The sequence below is a fragment of the Saimiri boliviensis genome, chromosome 2, assembly GCF_048565385.1.
Source record: "Saimiri boliviensis isolate mSaiBol1 chromosome 2, mSaiBol1.pri, whole genome shotgun sequence".
Lineage (NCBI taxonomy): Eukaryota > Metazoa > Chordata > Mammalia > Primates > Cebidae > Saimiri > Saimiri boliviensis.
The window spans coordinates 36,826,292-36,849,228 of record NC_133450.1 but is presented as its reverse complement, the minus strand read 5'-3'; the positions used below and the strand labels follow the sequence as shown (position 1 = coordinate 36,849,228).

General features: G+C 36.0%; 1 protein-coding gene across 15 annotated transcripts in view; it reads left to right on the top strand.

The window, feature by feature from the left end:
- GPHN (gephyrin) overlaps positions 1–22,937 on the top strand; it is a 664,399-nt gene that overhangs the window by 376,271 nt on the left and 265,191 nt on the right. For all 15 annotated transcript variants that reach the window (XM_003924444.4, XM_010335175.3, XM_010335173.3 and 12 more), the window contains one exon: positions 16,229–16,295. In XM_003924444.4, the coding sequence (XP_003924493.1) occupies positions 16,229–16,295 (67 nt within the window). The remainder of the gene's footprint in view (positions 1–16,228; positions 16,296–22,937) is intronic.

The window sequence follows — 22,937 nt, the reverse complement described above, 5'->3', positions numbered from 1 at the left end:
AAGAGGTCCTTACATTCCTTATTAATTGTATTCCTAGATATTTTATTCTCTTTGTAGCAATTGTGAATGGCAGTTTGTTCTTGATTTGGCTCTCTTTAAGTCTGTTATTGGTGTATAGGAATGCTTGTGATTTTTGCACATTGATTTTGTATACTGAGACTTTGCTGAAGTTGCTTATCAGTTTCAGGAGATTTTGGACTGAGACGATGGGGTCTTCTAGATATAGAATCATGTTGTCTGCAAATAAAGACAATTTGACTTCCTCCTTTCCTATTTGAATGCCCTTTATTTCTTTTTCTTGCCTGATTGCTCTGGCTAGAAATTCCAGTACTATATTGAATAAGAGTGGTGAGAGAGGGCATCCTTGTCCAGTACCAGATTTTAAATGGAATGCTCCCAGTTTTTAACCATACAGTATGATACTGGCTGAGGATTTGTCATAAATAGCTTTTATTATTTTGAGATATGTTCCATCAATACCTAGTTTATTGAGAGTTTTTAGCATAAGGGGCTGTTGAATTTTCTGAGGACTTCTCTGCATCTATTGAGATAATCATGTGGTTTTTGTCTTTGGTTCTGTTTATGAGGTGAATTACATTTATAGACTTGCGTATGTTGAACCAGCCTTGCATCCCCGGGGTGAAACCTATTTGATCGTGATGGTTAAGCTTTTTGATGTGCTGTTGCAATTGGCTTGCCAGTATTTTATTGAAGATTTTCACATCTATGTTCATCATGGATATTGGCCTGAAGTTTTCTTTTCTTTTTGAGTATTTGCCGGGTTTTGGTATCAGGATGATGTTTGTCTCATACAATGATTTGGGAAGGATTCCCTCTTTTTGGACTTTTTGGAATAGTTTCAGAATGAGTGGCACCAGCTCCTCTTTGTATGTCTGGTCGAATTTGACTGTGATCCCATGTGGACTTGGGCTTTTTTTGGCCAGTAGGCTATTAATTGCTGCCTCAACTTCAGCCCTTGTTATTGACCTATTCAGAGTTTTTACTTCTTCCTGGTTTAGGCTTGGAAGGATTTAAGTGTCCAGGATTTCATCCGTTTCTTCTAGGTTTACTAGTTTATGTGCATAGAGTTGTTTGTAGTAATCTCTGATGGTGGTTTGTATTTCTGTGGAATCTATAGTGATATCCCCTTTATCATTTTTTATTGCATCTATTTGATTCTTCTCTTTTTTAGTTTTTATTAATCTGGCTAGTGTTCTATTTTGTTGATCTTTTCATAAAACCAGCTCCTGGAATTATTGATTTTTTGAAGGGTTTTTTGTGTCTCTATTTCCTTCAGTTCTGTTCTGATCATAGTTATTTCTTGCCTTCTGCTAGCTTTTGAGTTTTTTTGATCTTGCTCCTCTAGCTCTTTCAATTTTGATGATAAGGTGTGGATTTTAGATCTTTCATTGCTTCTCATGTGAGCATTTATTGCTATATATTTTCCTCTAGACACTGCTTTAAATGTGTCCCAGAGATTCTGGTATGCTGTGTCTTCATTCTCATTGGTTTTGAAGAACATCTTGATTTCTGCCTTCATTTCATTGTTTATCCAGTCAACATTCAAGAGCCAGTTGTTCAGTTTCCATAAAGCTGTGCAGTGGTGAGTTAATTTCTGAATTCTGAGTTCTAACTTGATTGCACTGTGGTCTCAAAGACTGTTTATTATGATTTCTGTTCTTTTGCATTTGCTGAGGAGTGATTTACTTCGAATTACATGGTCAATTTTATTTTAGGTATGATGTGCTGAGAAGAATGTATATTCCGTGGATTTAGGGTAGAGAGTTCTCTACATGTCTGTTTGGTTTGCTTGGTCTAGGTCTGAGTTCAAGTCCTGGATATCCTTGTTAATTTTTTGTCTCGTTGCTATTTCTAATATTGACAGTGGAGTGTTAAAGTCTCCCACTATTATTGTATGGGAGTCTAAGTCTCTTTGTATGTCATTAAGAACTTACTTTATGTATCTGGGTGCTCCTGTATTGGGTGTGTCTATATTTAGGATCATTAGTTCTTCTTGTTGCATTGATCCTTTTACCATTACATAATGTCCATCTTTGTCTCTTTAGATCTTAGTTGGTTTAAAGTCTTATTAACAGAGACTAGTATTGCAACCTCTGCTCTTTTTTGCTCTCCATTTGCTTGGTAAATCTTCCTCCATCCCTTTATTTTTAACCTTTGTGTATCCTTGCATGTGAGATGAGTTTCCTGGATACAGCACACCAATGGATTTTTACTTTTTATCCAATTTGCCAGTCTGTGTCTTTTGATTGGGGCGTTTAGCCCATTTACATTTAAGGTTAATATTGTTATGTGTGAATTTGATACTGCCATTTTGATGCTAGCTCGTTGCTTTGCCCAGACCCATGTGAGTTTTTTGAGCTGAGAGCCACCGTGCCTTCCAAAACAGCCATGCTGGAGACCCATAGCACTCCTCTGCCTGGGAATCTCCTGGGCTGTGGGTAATAAAAGTCTGTCTGGAAATGCGGCAACCACTCACCTTCTACAAGCTCACTGGGAGCTGCAATCCAGAGCTGCTCCTACTCTGCCATCTTGGATCCCCAGCTCATTCGATTTTTGTATATGGTAAAAGATAGGGGAAGGTAGGTGTCTAATTTTATTCCTCTGCAAGTGGATATCCAGTTTTCTCAGCATCATTAGTTGAAGAGACAGGACTTTCCCCATTGTGTGTTTTTGGCACTTTTCTGAAACATGACTTTGTGATAAATACATGAATGTTTATGTGGGTTCCTTATCATCTTTCATTGGTCTGGTGTATCTGTTTGATGCTGTTACCATGCTGATTTGGTTACTATAGCTTTGTACTATATTCTTGAGTCGGGTCATGTGATGTGGTACCTCTAGCTTTGCTTTTTTGCTCAGGATTGCTTTGGCTGTTAGGCTCTTTTGTGGTTCCATATGACTTTTAGGATTGTTTTTCATGTTTCTGTGGAAAATATCATTGATATTTTGATCGAGATTTCATTGAATGTCTAGAGTACATTGGTTAGTATGGTCATTTTAACAATATTTTTCCTATCATTAGCATAGAATATCTTAACATTTTTTAGTCCTCTTCAGTTTTTTTCATAAATATTTTATGGGTTTTTTTGTATAGATCTTTCACTTATTTGGTTGAATTGATTGCTAGTAATTTTGTATCTTTGGAGCTATTATAAATGGTATTGCTTTCTTCATATTTTTTTCAGATTGTTCACTATTGGTATATGGAAATGCTACTGATTTTGATATGTTGATTTTGTAACCTATAAATATACTGAATTTGTTTATTAGTTCTAACAGTTTTTGGTAGGGTCTCTAGATTTTTCTAACTCTAAGATCATATCATCTGCAAAGAAGGCTACTTTCACTTCTTTGTTTCCAATTTGAATGCCCTTTGTTTCTTTCTCCTGCCTAATTGCTCTGGCGGGGACTTCCAGTACTATATTGAATAAAAGTGGTGACAGTGAGTATCCTTGTTTTGTTCCAGATTTTAGAGGAAAGGCCTTCATTTTTTTTTTTCCTGTTCAGTATCCTAGTAGCTGTGGGTTTGTTTCATATGGATTTTATTATTTTGCATTACATTCCTTCTAAACTCAGTTTGATGAGGGTTTTTATCATAAAAGCATGTTGAATTTTATTGAATGCTTTTTCAACATACTGAATTAATCATAGGGTTTTTATTCTTTGCTCTATTAATGTAGCATATCACATTTATTGATTTGCATATGTTGAACCATCCGTGGGACAAATCCCACCTGATCATGGTGAATGATCTGTTCAATGTGTTATTGAACTTGGTGTACTAATATTTTGTTGAGAACATTTGCATCTATATTCATTGAAGAGTGTAGACTGGGTATCTTTTTTGTTGTATCTTTTTTGGTTTTGGTGTCAGTGATGCTGGCCTCATAGAATTACTTTGAAAGTATCCCCTCCTCTTCATTTTTTTTTTTAAAGTTTGATCAGGATTTGTATTATTTCTTCTTTAAATTTTTTATAGAATTCAGCATTTAAAAAGTCAGGCTCTGCGGTTTTCTTTGATGGGAGAGTTTTTATTATAGCTTTGATATTGTTACCTGTTTTATTTTTTCTATTTCTTCTAGGTTCAATCTTGGTAGTTTGTGTGTGTCCAGGAATTTATTCTTTTCTTCTGGGTTTTACAGTTTGTTGGTTCGTAATAGTCTCTAATGATTCTGTACATTTCTGTGGTGTCAGTTGGTTATGATTCCTTTTTTGTTTTCTTAGTCCAGCCAAACGTTTGTTGATTTTATCTTTTTTGAAAAAAAAAAAAAAAAAGTTTTTTTGTTGATATTCTCTAGTGATTTTTTAAGTCTTAATTTAATTTATTTATGGTCTGATCTTTCTTATTTCTTTTCTTCTACCAATTTGGGTTTTTGTTTATGCTTTTCTAGTTCTTTTCTGTTCACCATTACGACGTTTATTTGGGATCTTTCTATTTTCTATACAGCTTTATTGCTATAAACTTCTTTCTTAGTACTGATTTGGCCGTATCCCGTAAATTTTGGTATGTTGTGTTTCCATTTTCCATTTGTTTTAATAATTTTTAAAATTTCCTTTTTACTTTCTTTCATTCGGGAGTGTGTTGTTTGATTTCCATATATTTCTGTACTTTCGCAATTTCTTGTTATTGATTTCTAGTTTTATTCCGTTGTGGCCAGAAATGATACTAGATATGATTTTTGCTTTCTTAAATTTGTTTCAACTTGTTTTGTGTTTTCAAATATTGTCTATTCTGAAGAATGTTCTATAAACTGAAAGAATGTGTATTCTGCAGCAGTTGGGTTAAATGATTTGTAAGTGTCAGTTAAGCATATTAGGTCTAGTGTATAGTTTAATTTGGATGTTTCTTTCTTGATTTTCTGTTTAGGTGATCTGTCCACTACTGAGAGTGGAATGTTAAAGTCTTCTGCTATTATTTTATTGCAGTCTATCTCTCCCATAAGATCTATTAATGTTCACTTTCTATACTTGGCAGCTCCAGTGGTCAGTGGATAGATATTTATAATTGTTATATCATTTTGCTGATTTGACCCCTTTATCATTATGTAATGTCCTCCTTTGTCTATTTTTACAGTTGTTGATTTGTTGTCCATTTTATTTTTTTATTTTTATTTTTATTTTTTTTATTTTTTTGAGACAGAGTTTTGCTCTTGTTACCCAGGCTGGAGTGCAATGGCGTGATCTCGGCTCACCGCAACCTCCGCCTCCTGGGTTCAGGCAATTCTCCTCCCTCAGCCTCCTGAGTAGCTGGGACTACAGGCACACGCCACCATGCCCAGCTAATTTTTTGTATTTTTAGTAAAGACAGGGTTTCACCATGTTGACCAGGATGCTCTCGATCTGTTGACCTCGTGATCCACCCGCCTCAGCCTCCCAAAGTTCTGGGATTACAGGCTTGAGCCACCGCGCCCGGCCTGTCCATTTTATTTAAGTATAACTACTCCTGTTCTGTTTTGGCCCCCAGTTCCTTGGGAATATCATTTTTCACCCCTTCACTTTCAGTCTGTATGTGTCTTTAGAAGTGAAGTGGGTTTCCTGTAGGTAACATATAGTTGAGTCTTGTTTCTTTATCCATTCAGGCACTCTGTGTCTTTTTCTTGGATAAGTGAGTTAATTTATATTAAATGTTATTACTGATAAATAAGACATTCCTGCCATTTGCCATTTGTTTTCTGGCTGTTTTGTAACTCCTTTCTTCATTTGTGGTTTAAGTGATTTTCCTTGGTAGTATCTTTTAATTTGTTGCTTTTTATTTTTAGTTAATTTATTGTAAGTATTTGCATTGTGGTTACCATGAGGCTTATAAAAAATATCTTATATTTTTTATAAGATATTTATAAGATGTTTATAAGATATAACAAGCTATTTTAAAAAGATGACAGCTTATCTTAGATTACAGAAAATAATAGAAACTGAAAAGATAAAAAAATCTTTTATACTTTAATTCCATCTTCCCCACATTTAGCCTCTTGATTGTCTAAATTTGCATATTTTATATTACCTGTCTCTTAACAGGTTGTTGTAGTTCTTATTGTTTTTTATCGATTTGTCTATTGGGCTTCATACTAGAATTATGATTGGATAATACCATGCCACAATTATAGTATTAGAGTATTCTGGGTTTGTCTATGTACTTGATTTTGATGTGGGTTTTATACCTTTATTTTTTTTTCCTTTTTTTTTTTTTTTTTTTTTTGCATTTAAGTCTTGTTTATTCAGATTGAAGAACTCTGTTTAGCATTTCAGGATGGATCTGGTTGTGATCAATTCTCTTAGCTTATGTTTGTCTGGGAAAGATTTTATCTCTCTTTCATATTTGCAAGGTAACTTTGCTAGATACGGTATTCTTTGATGGTCTTTTTTGTTTGTTTGTCTTGTTTTTTGAGCACTTTGAAAATATTGTTCTGCTCCCTCTTGGCCTATGCGGTTTCTATGGAGAAGTTTGTTGACAAACAAGTTAGAGCTCCTTTATATGTTGCTTGCTTCTTTTCTCTTGTTGCTTTTAGGATTCTCTATTCATTACCTTTGATTGTCTGATTATTGTATGCCTCGGAGTAGTCTTATTTGGGTCATATCTGTTTGGTGTTCTCTAACCTTCCTATACCTGGATATTGATATCCTTTTCAAGATTTGGAAAGTTTTATTATTTCTTTGAATAAGCTTTCTACCCCTTGTTCTTTCTCAATTCCCTCTTCAACATCAATAAAATAATTTCTACATTTGCTGTTTTGAAGTAATTTTTTTACATCTTACAGGTGATATTCATTACTCTTCCTGCTTTTTGCTTTTTTGTTCTCTGTGTATTTTCCAGTAGCCTATCTTTGAGCTCACTGATTCTTTCCTCTGCTTGATCCATTCTACTATTGAGAGCCTCTAATGAATTTTTCAGTTGAACAAATATATATCTCAGTTCCAAGGTAAATGTTTGGTTTTAATTATTTCAATCTCTTTGTTAAACTTCTATGATAAATTCCTGAATTACTTTTCTGTATTCTCTTGGAGATCACTGAGTTTTCTGAAAACCACTATTTTGAGTTCTCTATCAGGGAGTTTACATATTGGTGTTTCATTAGGGGTGGTTACTGTTTCCTTTCTTTATCCACTTGGGAAGAGATCATGGTTTCCTGTTTACTATTGTTTCTTTTGGATGTACGTACATATCTTTGCATTGGAGGATTAGTTATATTCATTCCAGTGTTTTGTCTGGCTTGTTTTGCTTTTTTTGTATTTGTTTTTTTTTAATAATCTCAACTTTTAGATTCAAGGGTACATGTACAGGTTGTTACATGGGTATATCACATGATGCTGAGGTTTGTGCTACAAATGATCTCATCACCTAGGTAATGAGCATAGTACACAAAAGGTTGTTTTTCAGTCCTTGCCCTGCTCCCTGTCTTGTACCTTAGTAGTCCCCAGTGTCTATTGTTTGCATCTTTATGTCCATGTGTACCAAATGTTTAGCTCCCACTTATAAGTAAGAACATGCAGTATGTGGTTTTCTGTTCCTGCACTAATATGTCTATGATAATGGCCTCCAGATACATCTGTGTTGCTGCAGAGGACATGGTTTAATTCTTTTTATAGCTGTGTAGTATTCCATGGTATAATAGAGGTTTTTTTGTTTTTTAACCACTTCCTCATTTTTAGCTCTAGGTGACACATTATCCCCAGGTTCACCTCAGCTCTAGTAAATGATCAGAATGCTACCCTTCTCAGATGAGGGAGGTGAAACAGGGTATATCCTTCCAGTGTAGGAAGGCTGGGCCAGCGTTTTATGCCCAGGGAACCTGTGGGATGCACCTCCTACAGTGTGGTGCTGCTGAACAGGTGTCATGAAGTAGCATCTCCTTTGGCTAAGATTAAGAGCAGAATTTCGAGGGTCAAGGACAGTAATCTAACCTCCTCTCTTTGTCTCTGCCTGTCCTCAGGTGTATGTGTCCCTTCAGGCACTTGTGATGCTTCCCATGGGTTAAGGCAGGGACTGATCTACTGCTAGGGAATGCAAAATGATAAGGGAGCTGGCTGTTCACCTTGATCTCACTTTTTCCAGTTTTAAAATAGTAAGTTGGAGGAAAATTTTCTACATGTGTGGTGCAAGGTGGGATGGAGAAGAGGTACATCATGGATGTGGAAGTCTGATACTCTTACTGTCTGTTTGGTGTTTATTAAATTCTCTGTGGCCTCAGGGCCACATCTCATCTTTATATTTGAGTTTTGGGATATTTTTAGCAATAATCTCTGTGCTGTTCATTTGCTTTGGTGTCCTGTTGAGAGGAGTGAAGCCAGCCTTCTTGCACATTGCAGGAGTCTCTAGTTTCTTGAGGTTTCCTTTTTGATCCATAGATTATTCAGAAGTTTATGGCTTAACTTCCAATGTATAGGAATTTTCCTGTTATCTTTCTGTTATTGATTTCAACTTTTGCTTCCATTGTAGTAAGAGAAGATACTTTGTAGTTTCAGTTCTTTTACATTTGTTTAGGTTTATTTTATAGTCCCAGATATAGTCTATGTTGGTTAAAAAAAATGTGCATTATTCTGTCAGGTGGAGTGTTCTACAAATATCAAATAGATCCTGTTGATTTGTGTTGTTGAGTTCTCTATATCCTTCTTAGTTTTCTGTCTAGTTATTCTATCTTATACCATATACCATAAAAGTGACTTGTATCCAAAATATACAGAGAACTACTAGATGTTTACCCAATTTATGTGAAAACTTACATCCACACAAAAATCTACATGCGAATATTTATAACAGCCTTACTCATAATTGCCAAAAGTTGGAATCAACCAAGTTGCACTTCAATAGGTAAATAGATAAGCAAATTGTAGTGTGTCCATACAATGGGCTTTTATTCAATAATAAAAGAATATGAGCCATCAAGCTGCCAAAAAAGATATCCTCACATGCGTATTGCTAAGTAAAAGAACCAGTGTGAAAATAATACATACTATATGGTTCTAAGTTTATCACAATGTAGTAAAAGTAAAATTATAAAAACAGTAAAATGATCAGCGGTTACCCAGTTTTTGAAAAGAAAGAAATGGGTGAATGGATAAAGCCCAGCAGATTTTTTTTTTTTTTTTTTTTTTTTTGAGACAGAGTCTCGCTCTTGTCTCCTAGGCTTGAGTGCATTGGCATGATCTGATGTAACCTCTGCCTCCCAGGTTCAAGTGATTCTCCTGCCTCAGCCCTCCAAGTAGCTGGGATTACAAGCGTGTACCACCACGTCCAGCTAATTTTTGTGTTTTTAATAGAGACAGGATTTCGCCATGTTGGCCAGGCTGGTCTCAAACTCCTGACCTCAGGTTATCCGCCTGCCTCAGCCTCCCAAAGTGCTGGGATTACAGGCGTGAGCCACTGCGTCCAGCCAAGCCCAGCAGATTTTTTAAAGCAGTAACACTATTTGATATGATACTCTAGTAGTAGAAATACGGAAACATGGCATTATATATTTGTCAGAACTCATAGAAATTTATCACAAAGAATGCTTAATAAATGCAAATTGCATTTGATGGATCCCAGAAATCAACAAGAACTCTACCAAGAGAATTTAAATGTGTTACAAAATAAATGAAACATCCTCATAGAAGCAGATGGAAGGGAAAGGTACTGACCTAAATAACTTTGGATATGAGTGGAGTAAGACTAAAGGTAAAAGCAACTGCACATAAGCACTTTCGTTGATAAAGTTGTATCCCATGATACAACTTTATACAGAGTTGTATGGGTTAACAACTCTGATTTTAATATATATGTATACTGGAACTGAATAGTTAATAAATGGATGACAGGTAATGAGAGACAGGTATCTCACTGTTGGATTGGGAAATTACATATGTACAATCAAGAGGAAGAGGCTAGAATGATCCATGTAATCTTAGGTAAAAAATTAGAATTGGAGACATCAGTATGAATTCATTATCTACCTTTAACATAGATACAAATGGTTACATGCCAAATATGTATATTATGTATATATACACAGGTTAGTTTACACACATATTTCTTTGCTGTGTCAGCAGAGAGGGTCTAAAAGAAATGACATACCAGTATGAAATGACATAACTAATGCTGAAGTCTTAGTTTTTGTTACCATTTGCCAGTAAAAGGAGCCTGGGTTCCTTGGGGAAATGGCTGATTTTAGGACCAAGGCAGGAAATATGCAAGATGAGCCTGTATATCTCATAGTGCTTAAAAGTAAGGACACGCTTAAGAAAACAAACTACAACAAAAACACACATTGGCAAGTGTATATTAAGGAGGCATAAGAGTCAATTGACATCTCCGAATGGCCAAACATGTAAAAATTTGAATGACACAATAAGAATTATTTTATTATAATCCAAAGTATAAAATAAATATCCATGAGTTCATGCTTATACAAATAACTTCTTGCATAAATTAATTCATGAGAGAGAAGAGACTAATCTCCTGTGCATAAGATTTCCAAATAATTTATATAGATGCTCTACCCTCAAGGAATGGACACATAACTTCTCAATTCTCAGGTGTGGACTGCACACAGTGTCTTCCTTCCAAAGAGTACAGAATAGGGGGCAGATTGGGGATGAGTAACTTTGCTGTGGGGAGATCTGACAAATACCTCAGCTAAGAGATCAAGATCAATGTCACCATTGATTAGTCAGATTGATAGCATATACCTGTAATATGAAATAATTAAAATTACTCTATACCTCTATAATCTTCTTCCAAAAATCCCATAACCCTAGTCTTATCAGAAAATATCAGACAAAAACCAGAAGTGGGCATTTTACAAAAAAAACTGACCGGCACTTATCAAAGCTGTCAAGGTCATCAAAAACATGGAAAGCCTGAGCATCTGTCACTGCCAAGAGAGCATAAGGAGACATGACAGCTAAATATAATTTAGTAATCTGGCTGGGATCCTGAAACAGAAAAAGGGTATTAAGAACAAAGTAAGAAGCATGAATAAACTATGGGCTTTAGTTAATAATAATGTGCCAATATTGCCTCATTAATTCCAGCAAATGTTCCATAATAATAGAGGATGTTAAATGTAGGGGAAACATGGTACAGAGTATCTGGGAACTCTCTATATACTATCTTAGACATTTTTCTGTAAATCCAAAACTGTTCTTAAAAATACTTCATTTTTAAATAAAAGTTGCCAGGAAAAGAAAAAAGAAAAAAAGAACAACAAAAAATTGAAGTCTATTTAATCAAATAATAATGAGATATTCTATACAATTGTCAAGGAACAAATTATTTCAATACTATTTAAATTGTTCCTGAGAGTAGTAAAAAGTAAACATTTCCCAATTCATGTTGTGAGTCTGGAATAATCTTATTACAAAACTAGAAAATCATAGTAGAAAAATGTAGGTTAATATTTACTGTGAACATAGACGTGAAAACTTCAAAAATAAGATACTACCATATCAAATCTAAAAGTATATTTTTTTAAATATACATCAAGATAAAAATGGATTTATCTCAAGGACACAAAGATGGTTAATAGATTAACATAAATCACCACATTAACAGATTAAGGGAGAAAAGTCATATGACCTTCTCAATTGATGCAGAAAATGCATTTGATAAAATTCCACACCTTTTTACAAATAACAGCTCTTCACAAGCAATGATTAGAAGGTAACCTCTTTAATTTGACAAAGCAAATATAGTTAATAATTAGATATTCTTAGTATCCTCTTTAAAGTTAGGAATAAGACACAGTCCAAGTATAATTCCGTCCAGTATTGTACAAATTAAAAGAAATAAATGATGCAAGCTTTGAAAAGGACAAAACAGAACTTCATGATTACTACATGGGGTCTATTAAAAAATCAGTAGTCTTTTAGAAGTAATGGTAGAGTTCATCAAGTTTGTTAGATACAAGATCAAGATACATCAGTTGCTGTCCTGTAAACCCAAGGTATATTTTTTTTAAATGGACCAAATTTCAGGGTTTATTTGATATTTACTCTTTATTTCATGATGGAGAGATTGTAACTGTAGCACAAGTAGATGAGCATTCCTCGTTTGATCAAAATGGATTTTTAACTGTCTAAATGGTCAAGATACTGTATTAGGTGCTATACAGTAGTACAGAATTGACCCTGTAGAAGCTTATAATTTGGGGGCACCCTGTACTAAGAGATGGAAATACACCAACCGTACAAGAATAATAAGCCAATACATAAATGATCAATAAAGTGTTTAGATTTAAGTTTAAAATTACAATTAAAGAGACAACTTTAGTTCAGGTGTGGTGGCTCACGCATGTATTCCCAGCACTTTGGGAGGCCGAGATGGGTGGATCAGAAGGTCAGGAGTTTGAGACCAGGCTAGCCAAGATGGTGAAACTCTGTCTCTACTAAAAATACAAAAATTAGCCAGGCATGGTAGCAGGTGCCTATAATACCAGCTACTCGGGAGGCTGAGGCAGGAGAATCACTTGAACCCAGAAGGCGGAAGTTGCAGTGAGCAGAGATCGCACAACTACAGTTTAACCTGGGCAACAGAGCAAGACTCCATCTCAAAAAAAAAAAAAGACAACTTTATCTCAACCTTTTTATTATGAAAAATTTTAAACATATATCAAATTGAAAGAATTTTACATAAATACTTTAAAGAGTCTACTTAGATTCTACTATTAAACATTTTGTTATAGTTGCTTTATCACTTACCTGTCATCTATTTGGTCAAAAGACATTAAAAAAGAAAAACCCTGACATCTAGCATTGTCAGGAGAGGCAGCAACAGTGTGTTGATGTCAATGTAAATTGGTACAAACACTATGGAAAATGACTTCCTCTTATACAGTAAAACTGCACATGTGCTTATTCCTGTGACTCATAAAATGTACTTCTAGCTATATACCCTAGAACAGTAGCTATCAAATATTTTTGACCATATGCCGCAGTAAGAAATGTACTTCACATTGTAATTCAGTACCCACACACATATGTATATATATGTCTCTATGTATGTGGGTATGTATATATGCATATATATGTACATAAACATAGGTGTGCACATACATATACAAAAGGCACAAACTTTTATGAATCAAACTTTTCCATGGATTACGGTCAACTAGAGAACTTGTTAAGATACAGATTACTGGAACACACCCTCATAGTTTCTTATCCAGTAGATCAGCAAGAGAGAGGAGGGGTAGGGGTAAGATGGGAAATGTTGCCTTTCTAACAAGTTCTTATGTGATGTATATGTTTCTGGTCCAGAGACCACAAATTGAAAAATACTGATTTATCAGACAGCTACATCTTTGCACTGGTCCTTACCTCATATTACTCCCCTATAAGTAAGCAAGTAGTTACTTGCCGGGTGGGAGACAGTACATTCAAAATGCACTTGATGCTTTTTTATAACTCTGTGCTTTTGCATTATTTTTTCCCCTTCTCCTAAACAGACCTTTTTTTTTTTTTTTTTTTTTTTTCCCGGTGAGACGAAGTGTCCGTCTTCTCACCCAGGCTAGAGTGCAATGGTGCAATCTCAGCTCACTACATCCTCCACCTCCTAAGTTCAAGCAATTCTTCTACCTCAGCCTCCCGAGCAGCTGGGATTGCAGATGCCTGCCACCACACCCAGCTAATTTTTGTATTTTTAGTAGAGATGGGATTTCACCATGTTGTCCAGGCTGCTCTCAAACTCCTGACCTCAGGCAAACCGCCCACCTCAGCCTTCCAAAGTACTGGGATTACAGGAGTCAGCCACCATGCCTGACCAAACTGCCCTCTTTTTCTTACCCTTCCCCCTACTCTTTCTTATCTGTTGAAATGTTTTTCTTTATAAAGCCACTCAAATGATTCATTTTCTATAAAGCCTTACCTCACGCCCTCAACTAGAAATGTACTGCTTTTTTTTAACCCATGGTGCTTTATATCGATTTACTATCTTGTGTTGTAGTTGTTTATATGCTTTAATGTTCCATATTTTACAGTTATAAACTTCTTAAGGATTTGAGTTGCATTTATTCAGTAATACTTAGCACAGATCTTTAACTGTTTGATAAATATTAGAATATGCCAAAACTTTGGTGCATATAGTTTTTAAATTACTGAATGATATAATGTTTGTAAAAATACTTTATTAATCATAAGCATTATATAGAGGTGAAGTACTTTCTTGCAGTGACTGGACATTCTATAGGTGGAAAAGTATATATCAAAATTTAAACACTTCAAAGAGATCAGGAAAATGACAAAGAATAAAAAAATCTCTGATCTAATGTTTTGCCAAAATAAAAGGCAAAAAAATTGATGGGAAAAAAAAACAAATGCAATCTCCTGGCTATATTTCAAAACCTTTAATTATATCACATATGCATACATACACACACACAGAAAAATAGTGGTCTATATATAACTGTTGGTTATATTAGCACTGCTACTAGGGTATCAACCTAGAGCAAGTGAAGTATTATTGGAGATATAAAAAGCCTGGTTTTGATGTCAAAAATTGGAATAAAAATAATTAACTAAGTTTCACTTGCCACTAACCTTCTGATGGAGGGAGTTACAACTTTCTTGGAAAATAAAATCCAACACATTTCACAATATGAGATAAAATTGTCACAATGATATGACAGTAAGGATAAGGTCATGGACATTAATAAACACAAGATGAAATAAACTTACTGTATAAAATTACAAAGATCCCAGAGGCGTGTATCAGTCAAATTCTTTGTAGTTCAAATTATTTTTCCATATTTTGTAGGTAACTGTATTTATCCTTCCTTCATAGAAAAGTTGGGAGGATAATATGCAGTAACTGTTATGGTAATATTTCTAGTTTTTAGGAGGAAAGGTACTACAAACTTCCTGATGTAGCTAATATTGTATTCTGTGAGGGATTATTGTGCTCTTAGTTAAAATTTTAGATTTATTCAATAAATTGCTAGATCTACTTATATGAGAATGAAGAACTTAATATTAATGACATTCCAATCATATTACTGGTAATGTTATAATTAGCTATCATATTGACAAAAAGCTACAATTTTAGTTTGGAAAGAAAAACAAGATTCCTAAGTAAATATGAACATATTAAGAACTATATAATTACCCAGTGCCATTTTGTCACCAACGTACTTTTTCCAATTCTGAATGCCAAAACTAAAACAGATTTTGAAGAAATGCCATTAAGATTAAAGGTTAGAAAGTAGACTTAAAGTTTTTAATGAAACAATGAATAGTTTTTCTAGTAAGAAGAAGGCCAGCAGTTGATTCAGTAAACATTTTCAGATATATGGAAAGTTGTAAATAAATGGCAACCTTCTCTTTCAGATTGTAAATAGGACCAGAAGAAAAAGTAATAAAATACAAGACAGTTTTAGGTTACTTCAGAGAATAAGAGGGGTTAAAGGAAAATTCAATCATAAGACATTTGGGGAAGAATATTCTTACATTACTTTAAATTTGAAACATAGCATAATCTCTTTGTTTTCAAATGATGAAAATGAGATAATGTTACCAAATCAAAGTAACACAACCAATTAGTGACAGCATAATTCCAGCTCTCATATGAAAATCTAGGCCTTTGATTCTTGACACCAGTCTTCCACTGCTTTTTCATTTTTTATTTCTTAAGAAACTAGTTAGTTTAAATATGGCCTGGAAATTGACAATTATCTCTGAAAGACCTTTCTAGCTTAAAATGCCTGCAATTATCAATGGGTCTATTAATGAATGAGCTCTCCAACCTCTTTCCTTCTGCCATTCACTTGTGAAAAATGTTGTTTTACTTTAAAGCTTACAGACTTCTTGAGAAGCAAGAGCTCAGATATAAATCTTAAGTGCTTTTTGTGTTAGACTTTTGAACATAAATATCAGTAGGCATTTTTAATGCACTATCTCAAACTCTTACAATTGTATAAAGTATAATTTTATATATTTTCTAACTTCAGAAGCTGAAGTTAAACAAAATAGGTAATTAGCCTTTGTCAGATTCCTCAACAGTAGGTAATTTATTCTGATTCCACATTCAGTACATTTTTTCCAATTTGCCATACTAACCATAATATAAAAATTTCAACCAGAATGCCTAACTTGTATAGCAAGCAGTGGATGTCTTAAGATAACAATTTTATTCCTAAAACACTTGTTCATGTAAAGTAAAATGATTGTTCTTTGTTGTTAATGTATTTAAATTGGGCATTCATTGCAATTTAGTATTCATCTGCTTTCTCTTTTCTTTCAGGCCTGTATGTGGAATCAGAGGGAAAACGCTCATAATTAACCTGCCAGGTAGCAAGAAAGGATCTCAGGTAAATCACCTGTACATATGAATGGTTTAGTATAAGAACTTTTGATCAGCTGTGAAAGTTAGCCAGCCAAAAAGTTGGAGCACTCCACAAAACTGCCCTCACTTCTAATACCAATTGCAGGATTCCCAAAGTCAGTCTCAGGTTCAATAATTAAGTGGAAAGACATATAACTGAATAAAAACTATTTTACTTACAGTTATGGTTTATTATGGGGAAAGGATACAGATTAAAATCAGCCAAGAGAAGAAGTGCATTAGACAAAGTCCAGGAATACTACCAAACACAGAGCTTCTGTTGTCCTCTCCCTGTAGAGTCATGAATACTTTACTCTCCTGGCATCCATGAATGATAATATACTTGCAATACTGCCAATCAGAGAAGCTCACCTGAATTTTTGATGTCCAGATTTTTTTGCAGTTTATTATATTTTGCCCATGTGAATGAACGTTAGTCTTTAGCACTTCCCAGAGATTGGACTGATACTGATACTCTGCTATCTTCCAGAACTGACACCACGTGGCCCAAAGTCCCCATTATAAGTCATATAGTTAGACTGTCTAGTGGCCAAAGCCATCAGGTAAACAAAGACTCTCCTGTCACACATGACATTCTGAGGACCTAGAGATCTCCAGTTAGTTAAGGCAACTACTTTTACCCTCAGACTCTCTTTGGATACTGTTAATTCTTCACTCTACGTACAAGCTACCTTCTGGCCTTTGACCAAGGCTTTTTTTTTTTTTTTTTTTTTTTTGGATAGCAATACAGTCATGTTTGTCTGGGCATCTGTATTTACTATGGCATTTATGTGACAGACACAGCAGTAGTATTAGTGTGAATATACCTAAGACTTGGCCAAGGCAGTGTAGGGTATGAATAGATTTAGAGAAATAACTAATCCACTAAAGCCATTACACACATTTTCATAATTTTGTATTAATTTACTAATTTATCACCTTGATCTGCCACTGTTGATTTGTTTGTGTATCATAGAAATTAGCTGATAGTGGCAGGTTTGGTGGCTCACACCTGTAATCTCAGTACTTTGGGAGGCTGAGGTGAGCAGATCATCAGAGGTCGGGAGTTTGAGACCAGTCTGGCCAACATGGAGAACCCGCATCTCTACTAAAAATAAAAAATTAGCTGGGCATGGTGGCACATGCCTGTAATTCCAGCTACTCAGGAGGCTGAGGTAGGAGAATCACTTGAACCTGGGAAGTGGAGGTTGCAGTGAGCCAAGATTGTGCCGTTGTACTCCAGCCTGGACAATAAGAGTGAAACTCCCTCTCACAAAATAAAAAACAACAAAAAAAAGAAATTAGCTTATGGTTTCCTAAGTTCAGTTCTTCCTCAGGCCAATTATTTTCTATTGACATTATATCCTGAGAAGGCTTTAAATCAGTTTCCCAATACACTTGGCCATAACCTAAAAAATAAAAGTCAAAAGATACTGGCACATTATTAGTCTGTCTCTGACATTAACAATTAGCTCGTTCGTCATCATATGACCAGAATGCCTTCCAGAATGATGCTACTCAGGTTTGCAGGCTTGTTGGATTCCAAAAATAGGAGTGATCTCAGCAATGTATGACTTCATCCTTTCATGCATCTGTTACAGTTGAGCTAAGAAACAATGTCATCTCTTGTTCTGAACCTCTTTGGAGATACCACTGCAGTATTATTTCCCTTACTACATAACCTATTCATTCATTCCTTTACCCTCAGCTACCATTCCTCCTTCTATTTATACCCAAACTTTTCTACCTTTTAAAGAGTTGTAAGGTTTGGCCTCTGTGCTGATTTGGATTGCCATTGCTAATACTAGTTTAGCAAGTTCCTCCGGTGTAGTCTATTCCTATTCATACAGAGTAGGACTGTATAAGTAAAAAACCAGTAGACTGTCTTAACCCACTAGGTAATACAACTGCATTCACTGTCAACCCTGATTTGGCCAGATAAGGTAAAGGGAAGGTCTACCCCATCAGGTCTTTAGGAATTCTAAAGCCACAGTTATAGTTTCTTGCTTAGAAATCACCTCTGCTTCTGGTACCCACAATTGCAGCACTGGTCCTAAGACTACTGCATCTGGTAGGGAAAAAAAAAGAAAGAAAGAAAGTTGAAATTATGTGAGGGGAAAAGAGAAAGTACAGTCATAAAGAAAAAAGTCAAATCAAATCAGCACATTTTCCCAACCCCTTCTTTCCTAGAAAAGTGAAGTTATCTATCTAGTAGGGACCTTTCTTTGACTTTCCCCCATGTTGAATGTGATCACACAATCATGAAGGCATGTAAGCCAGCCCTTCATGCCTTTATCTCTTCCAACTTCAGACAACAAATATTTCAAGCACCCATTCTACTGTCTATCAAGTTATTACACTTAGGATGAAAATGTGTTCTTCAGTCAGAAGAAATGTGACTCAGGAATCCAAATTGGTCCAGTATCTTCTGTTCTGGTCCTTTTATACTACTCTGAGCATTTGCATCTACCACCAGCTGAGCCAAACCCAGTTCAGAGTAAACGTCTATTTCTGTTAGGACCCACTAGGAGCCTCTAGAAGCTACCAGCATCAGTCTGACTTACTAGCTATGTACAGAGTCTTTCCTCTTTGGAATCTGCCCCATAGCCCTCTGCGGTGTCTGTCTGTCTTGTTGGCAGACAGAAAGCTAGAATAGGCATTTTATGCCTCAGAGGGTACAAGATGAATATATCTGGATTCAGCCCATCTTGGCATGCTGCAGTGCCCTGGTGTCTACTGATCTCATGGGATCAAGTGCCCACATCAAGCAAGCATACTGGGATGTCTACCTCCCGGGTCTAATCAATTTCCAACCCTGGAAGGGAATTCTTCCAATGAACATCAACATATGCTACTTTACTCCACCCACTTAAACTCCCAGAGTGATTTCCATAGGGCCACACCCCATATGGGCATTTCTTTCATAGGTCGGTTTTCTATTCAGCTTCTGCCTCACTATATGGATAGGCTATTAGACACTGCTCATGAGTTAGTAAAAACCCAAACATAAGGGCACACTTCATGCAATTCAGCCCATCAAGTTGATATGTTTTTACTTTCTTCAGTCAAAGTAGCAGCCTTCCAAACAGGATGCTGTTTGTTTACTTTGGACTGCCCTCTATAAACTAGGCAGATCTTTCTTGGTCAGTGGAGAGCTGAGCTATTTACAGGGCATCAGTCAAGTGACCCAAGTGGTCATAGGAACCAGCCTCAGATGGTTATAAATTCAGCCGTAGGGAAAAGTGGCTACATACTTGTGAGTACCTCCCCTATGTTTCTCTGATAGCATAATCCTATATGCACTATTTCAATTTTATAATAGAGCTCTTCTGGGCACTACCTTCCCCTTTAGAGCATTTCTCTGATTATCCAAGACATTAATGGGTATTGCAAGTTTAAAGGTTATTTTATGTCCTTTAGTCATAAAGACAGTCTCAAATTTTCATAGTAGACAGTCTCAAATTTTAATAGTAAGCTAGTAAATGTCTCTCAGTTTGGAAATTTTCTGGCCCCAAATTCCAGCAGTCATCACTGGGTGGCAAACACAGGTTTTTGCCATGAACCCCACTCTGTACGCCACAGAGGGCTACAGTACAGCAAATTCAGGTCTGTGTTGGCTTAGTCAATTATATTGATTCCTATTTAGCATGTTTCATCACTATTGGTAGAAGGATGATTTACATGTCTTCTGTTTTACAGCACTAAGGGAACCGTGCCCCAATCAAACACAGTATTCATCCCCATAATATATCTAGGTAAAGAAGACTCAACTACTTCATATAAAGTTGACTGTTAAAATATTCTAATTTTCTTTCAAACTTTCACCTTAATTAATTAATTGCTATTTCCTTCTAATCTGACTATGCCCTTCCATTGGGACTTCAACAGGTTTTAGATTCACAGTTGACTCCCATGTCAGGAATTCCTAGAAAAGTCTCTTCTCTGCCCCCTGATCATTTTACCCGTACATGTGCATATGGTCCTGGAACTCCAGCCCTGGCTTGGGCCAAGAGCCTCAGACCTTTTTATCAGACCTTATCTTGATTAGATTGTGGAACAGTCACCTCAGGCAATTCAAGATCAGGTTTCTTATAGTTATCTTTGCCTTCTCATTTTAAAAATTCCTTTAAACTAAATAGAGAAGATTTGTTTAGGACTTTTGAATGGCAAATGTTTGGAGACAAGCAGGCGCTCCCAGCTGTTCATCCAGCCTACAACAATGCAAAAGTAAGTAAGACCTTTGTTTTACCTCCATCAGTGGTCACTGTATTTATCAGTTTCTTAATAACCATTTCAATATTTCTATCCTGCTAGGACAAGTCCCTTGAATCTCACTCTTTCCCATTCTCTTCTGAATCAATCTAAGTTATTCGTTGTTTATTGTTTCAATAAAATTTTTTTTTGTAAGTGACTCTGTGACTAGCAGCTATACATCAGATTACACAGAATCCAAGCTTGGCCCAACCTTATGATCCACCCCAACATGTCTTCCTTACTTTCATTTTAGATAGCATAGGTAACAATAACCAAGAGATTGTGTGGTTAGCTTCTTTCTTTATATTTTGCATCTCCTTATGCATCCAGACAACTTCTTGGGAACTATCTCCATTAAGCAATTCAATACTGTGATTGACCCTGTCTCCACTCGGGGATCAAAGGTTGATCATCCCACACCCTCTCTTCACTTCCCAAGCCATGTATATCAGTGAGTCAGGGTTTTTCTAGAAAATCCCATTTTTGACACCAACTGTGAGGAGTTTTAGCCAACTGCAAAAAATAACTACCTACAAATGTGGAGTACTCCACAAAATTGCCCTCCCTTCTGACCCTAATTGCAAATTCAGGGGATTCTAAAAGGACCTTCAGGTTTAATAATTCACTAGCATTCATGGAACTCACAGAAAGCTGTTATACTTGTGATTATTATTCATTGCAATAAAAAAGGAAAGAATATGGATTAAAGTCAGCCAAGGAAGAAAGTACATAGAGTACCTCTGCAGAGTCTAGCAGAGGTAACAAACAAGGAATTTGTGTTGTCGTCTCTCTTTGGGGACATGGACATGTTGCCCTTCTTGCATCAGTCTGTGATACCAGCTGGAGTAATGACAGCTGGGGATGCTCACCTGAGCCTTTGGTATCCACAGCTTTTACTAAGACTCAAACACATACTGCCAGCTGGCTGACCTGTAATCTTTAATCCTAAACTAAAGTAGAGAGAAGCAATTGGGGGCCTTCCATATAGAAAGTGGGATCAGAAGGTCAAGAAAGGGAATATGAATATGTATATATCCAAGTCACTCAGGAACTTTTATGCAGGTGCAAAAAACTTATGTGTAAGTGGCCACAAGATTGTTTAATAGACAGATGAGTGAAACTCCATGTTTACTTTTAGACACCAAAGCTTTGTGTGAAATCTTGAATTAATGGGGAGGGATGAAGGGTAGGCCATGCCAGTCTGTTTTTTTCCTGATACCTTCCCCTCACTCCTGAACTGTAGTCTAACAATATTAGACTGTCTCTGGTGGCCAAAGTCCATAAGCAAACAAAGACATTACTATTAGGCATTGTTAAAAACACGCGCTTTGAATGAAGAGACCCCCCCCTCAAACAGGTTTTGTGTGAGCAACATGGCTGTTTATTCACCTGGGTGCAGGTGGGCTAAGGCCGAAAAGGGCATTAGTAAAGGGCAGTGGGATAGGAGTTGGTTTTATAGGTTTGTGGTGGGTAGTGCAAAGTTTCAGAGTAAGATTAGTTACAGTGGTGGGGGTGGGGGCAAGGAGTATACATTACCTTGAGTTCAGTTACAGTGGCGGGTGGGATAAGAGTAGTTAAGATGGTAAGGTGGGGTGAGGAGTATTCACATTATTATGATAACAGTTAAGATGGCAGGGTGGGGTGAGGGGGCAGGAGTGATCAGCCTAGGCAGGCAGGAAGGCAGGACTTTAGACTTTCTGGGTCCTGGCTTGCACATGGAACCCTGACAGGTATGAAATTCCACGGACATAGAGCTTACTCCCAGAAGCTGAGTGTACAAGCCAGACGTCTCCTCAGTCAAGGTTAAATTCTTTACTACACCGTCTTTAAACAGTGAACTGATTGAGCCATACAGAGATAGGTCAGGAGATTAGACATCTTTCCAGGTGTTACGTAACCCTCTAAAAATTTTTAAGATTTTGTTTACATCTTAGATTTTAAGCTAATACTTCAAATGTGAAAGAAAAAGACCTCCACCTATTCTGCAAATATATCTGGACTTATGTTCTGGTTTTTAAGTTCTCACCTATTCTGTTTTGGTTATATATTATAGGTAATAGGGAGCACCTCAGCAGCAGGTTATATTGACTTTATGCAGTGCTCTTTACAAGCATATTTTATATTTTACATGCTGTACGATGTTGCCTCACTATACTTTATGATGGCAGTTAGAACTTTAGCTCTTTGGACAAAATAATCTTGTTCTCACATGGTTGTTAGTTTTAGTGCCCTGCTCTAGCTAAAAATATAAAACCTCTTTTCTGCTTCTTTTAAAACAATTTCAGTACCAATAAATCTTTGTTTATTCATTGAATTTCTCCAAGAATAGGAGAAGGGAAGGGAAAACAGTCAGCATGTGTGATAAAAATTGATT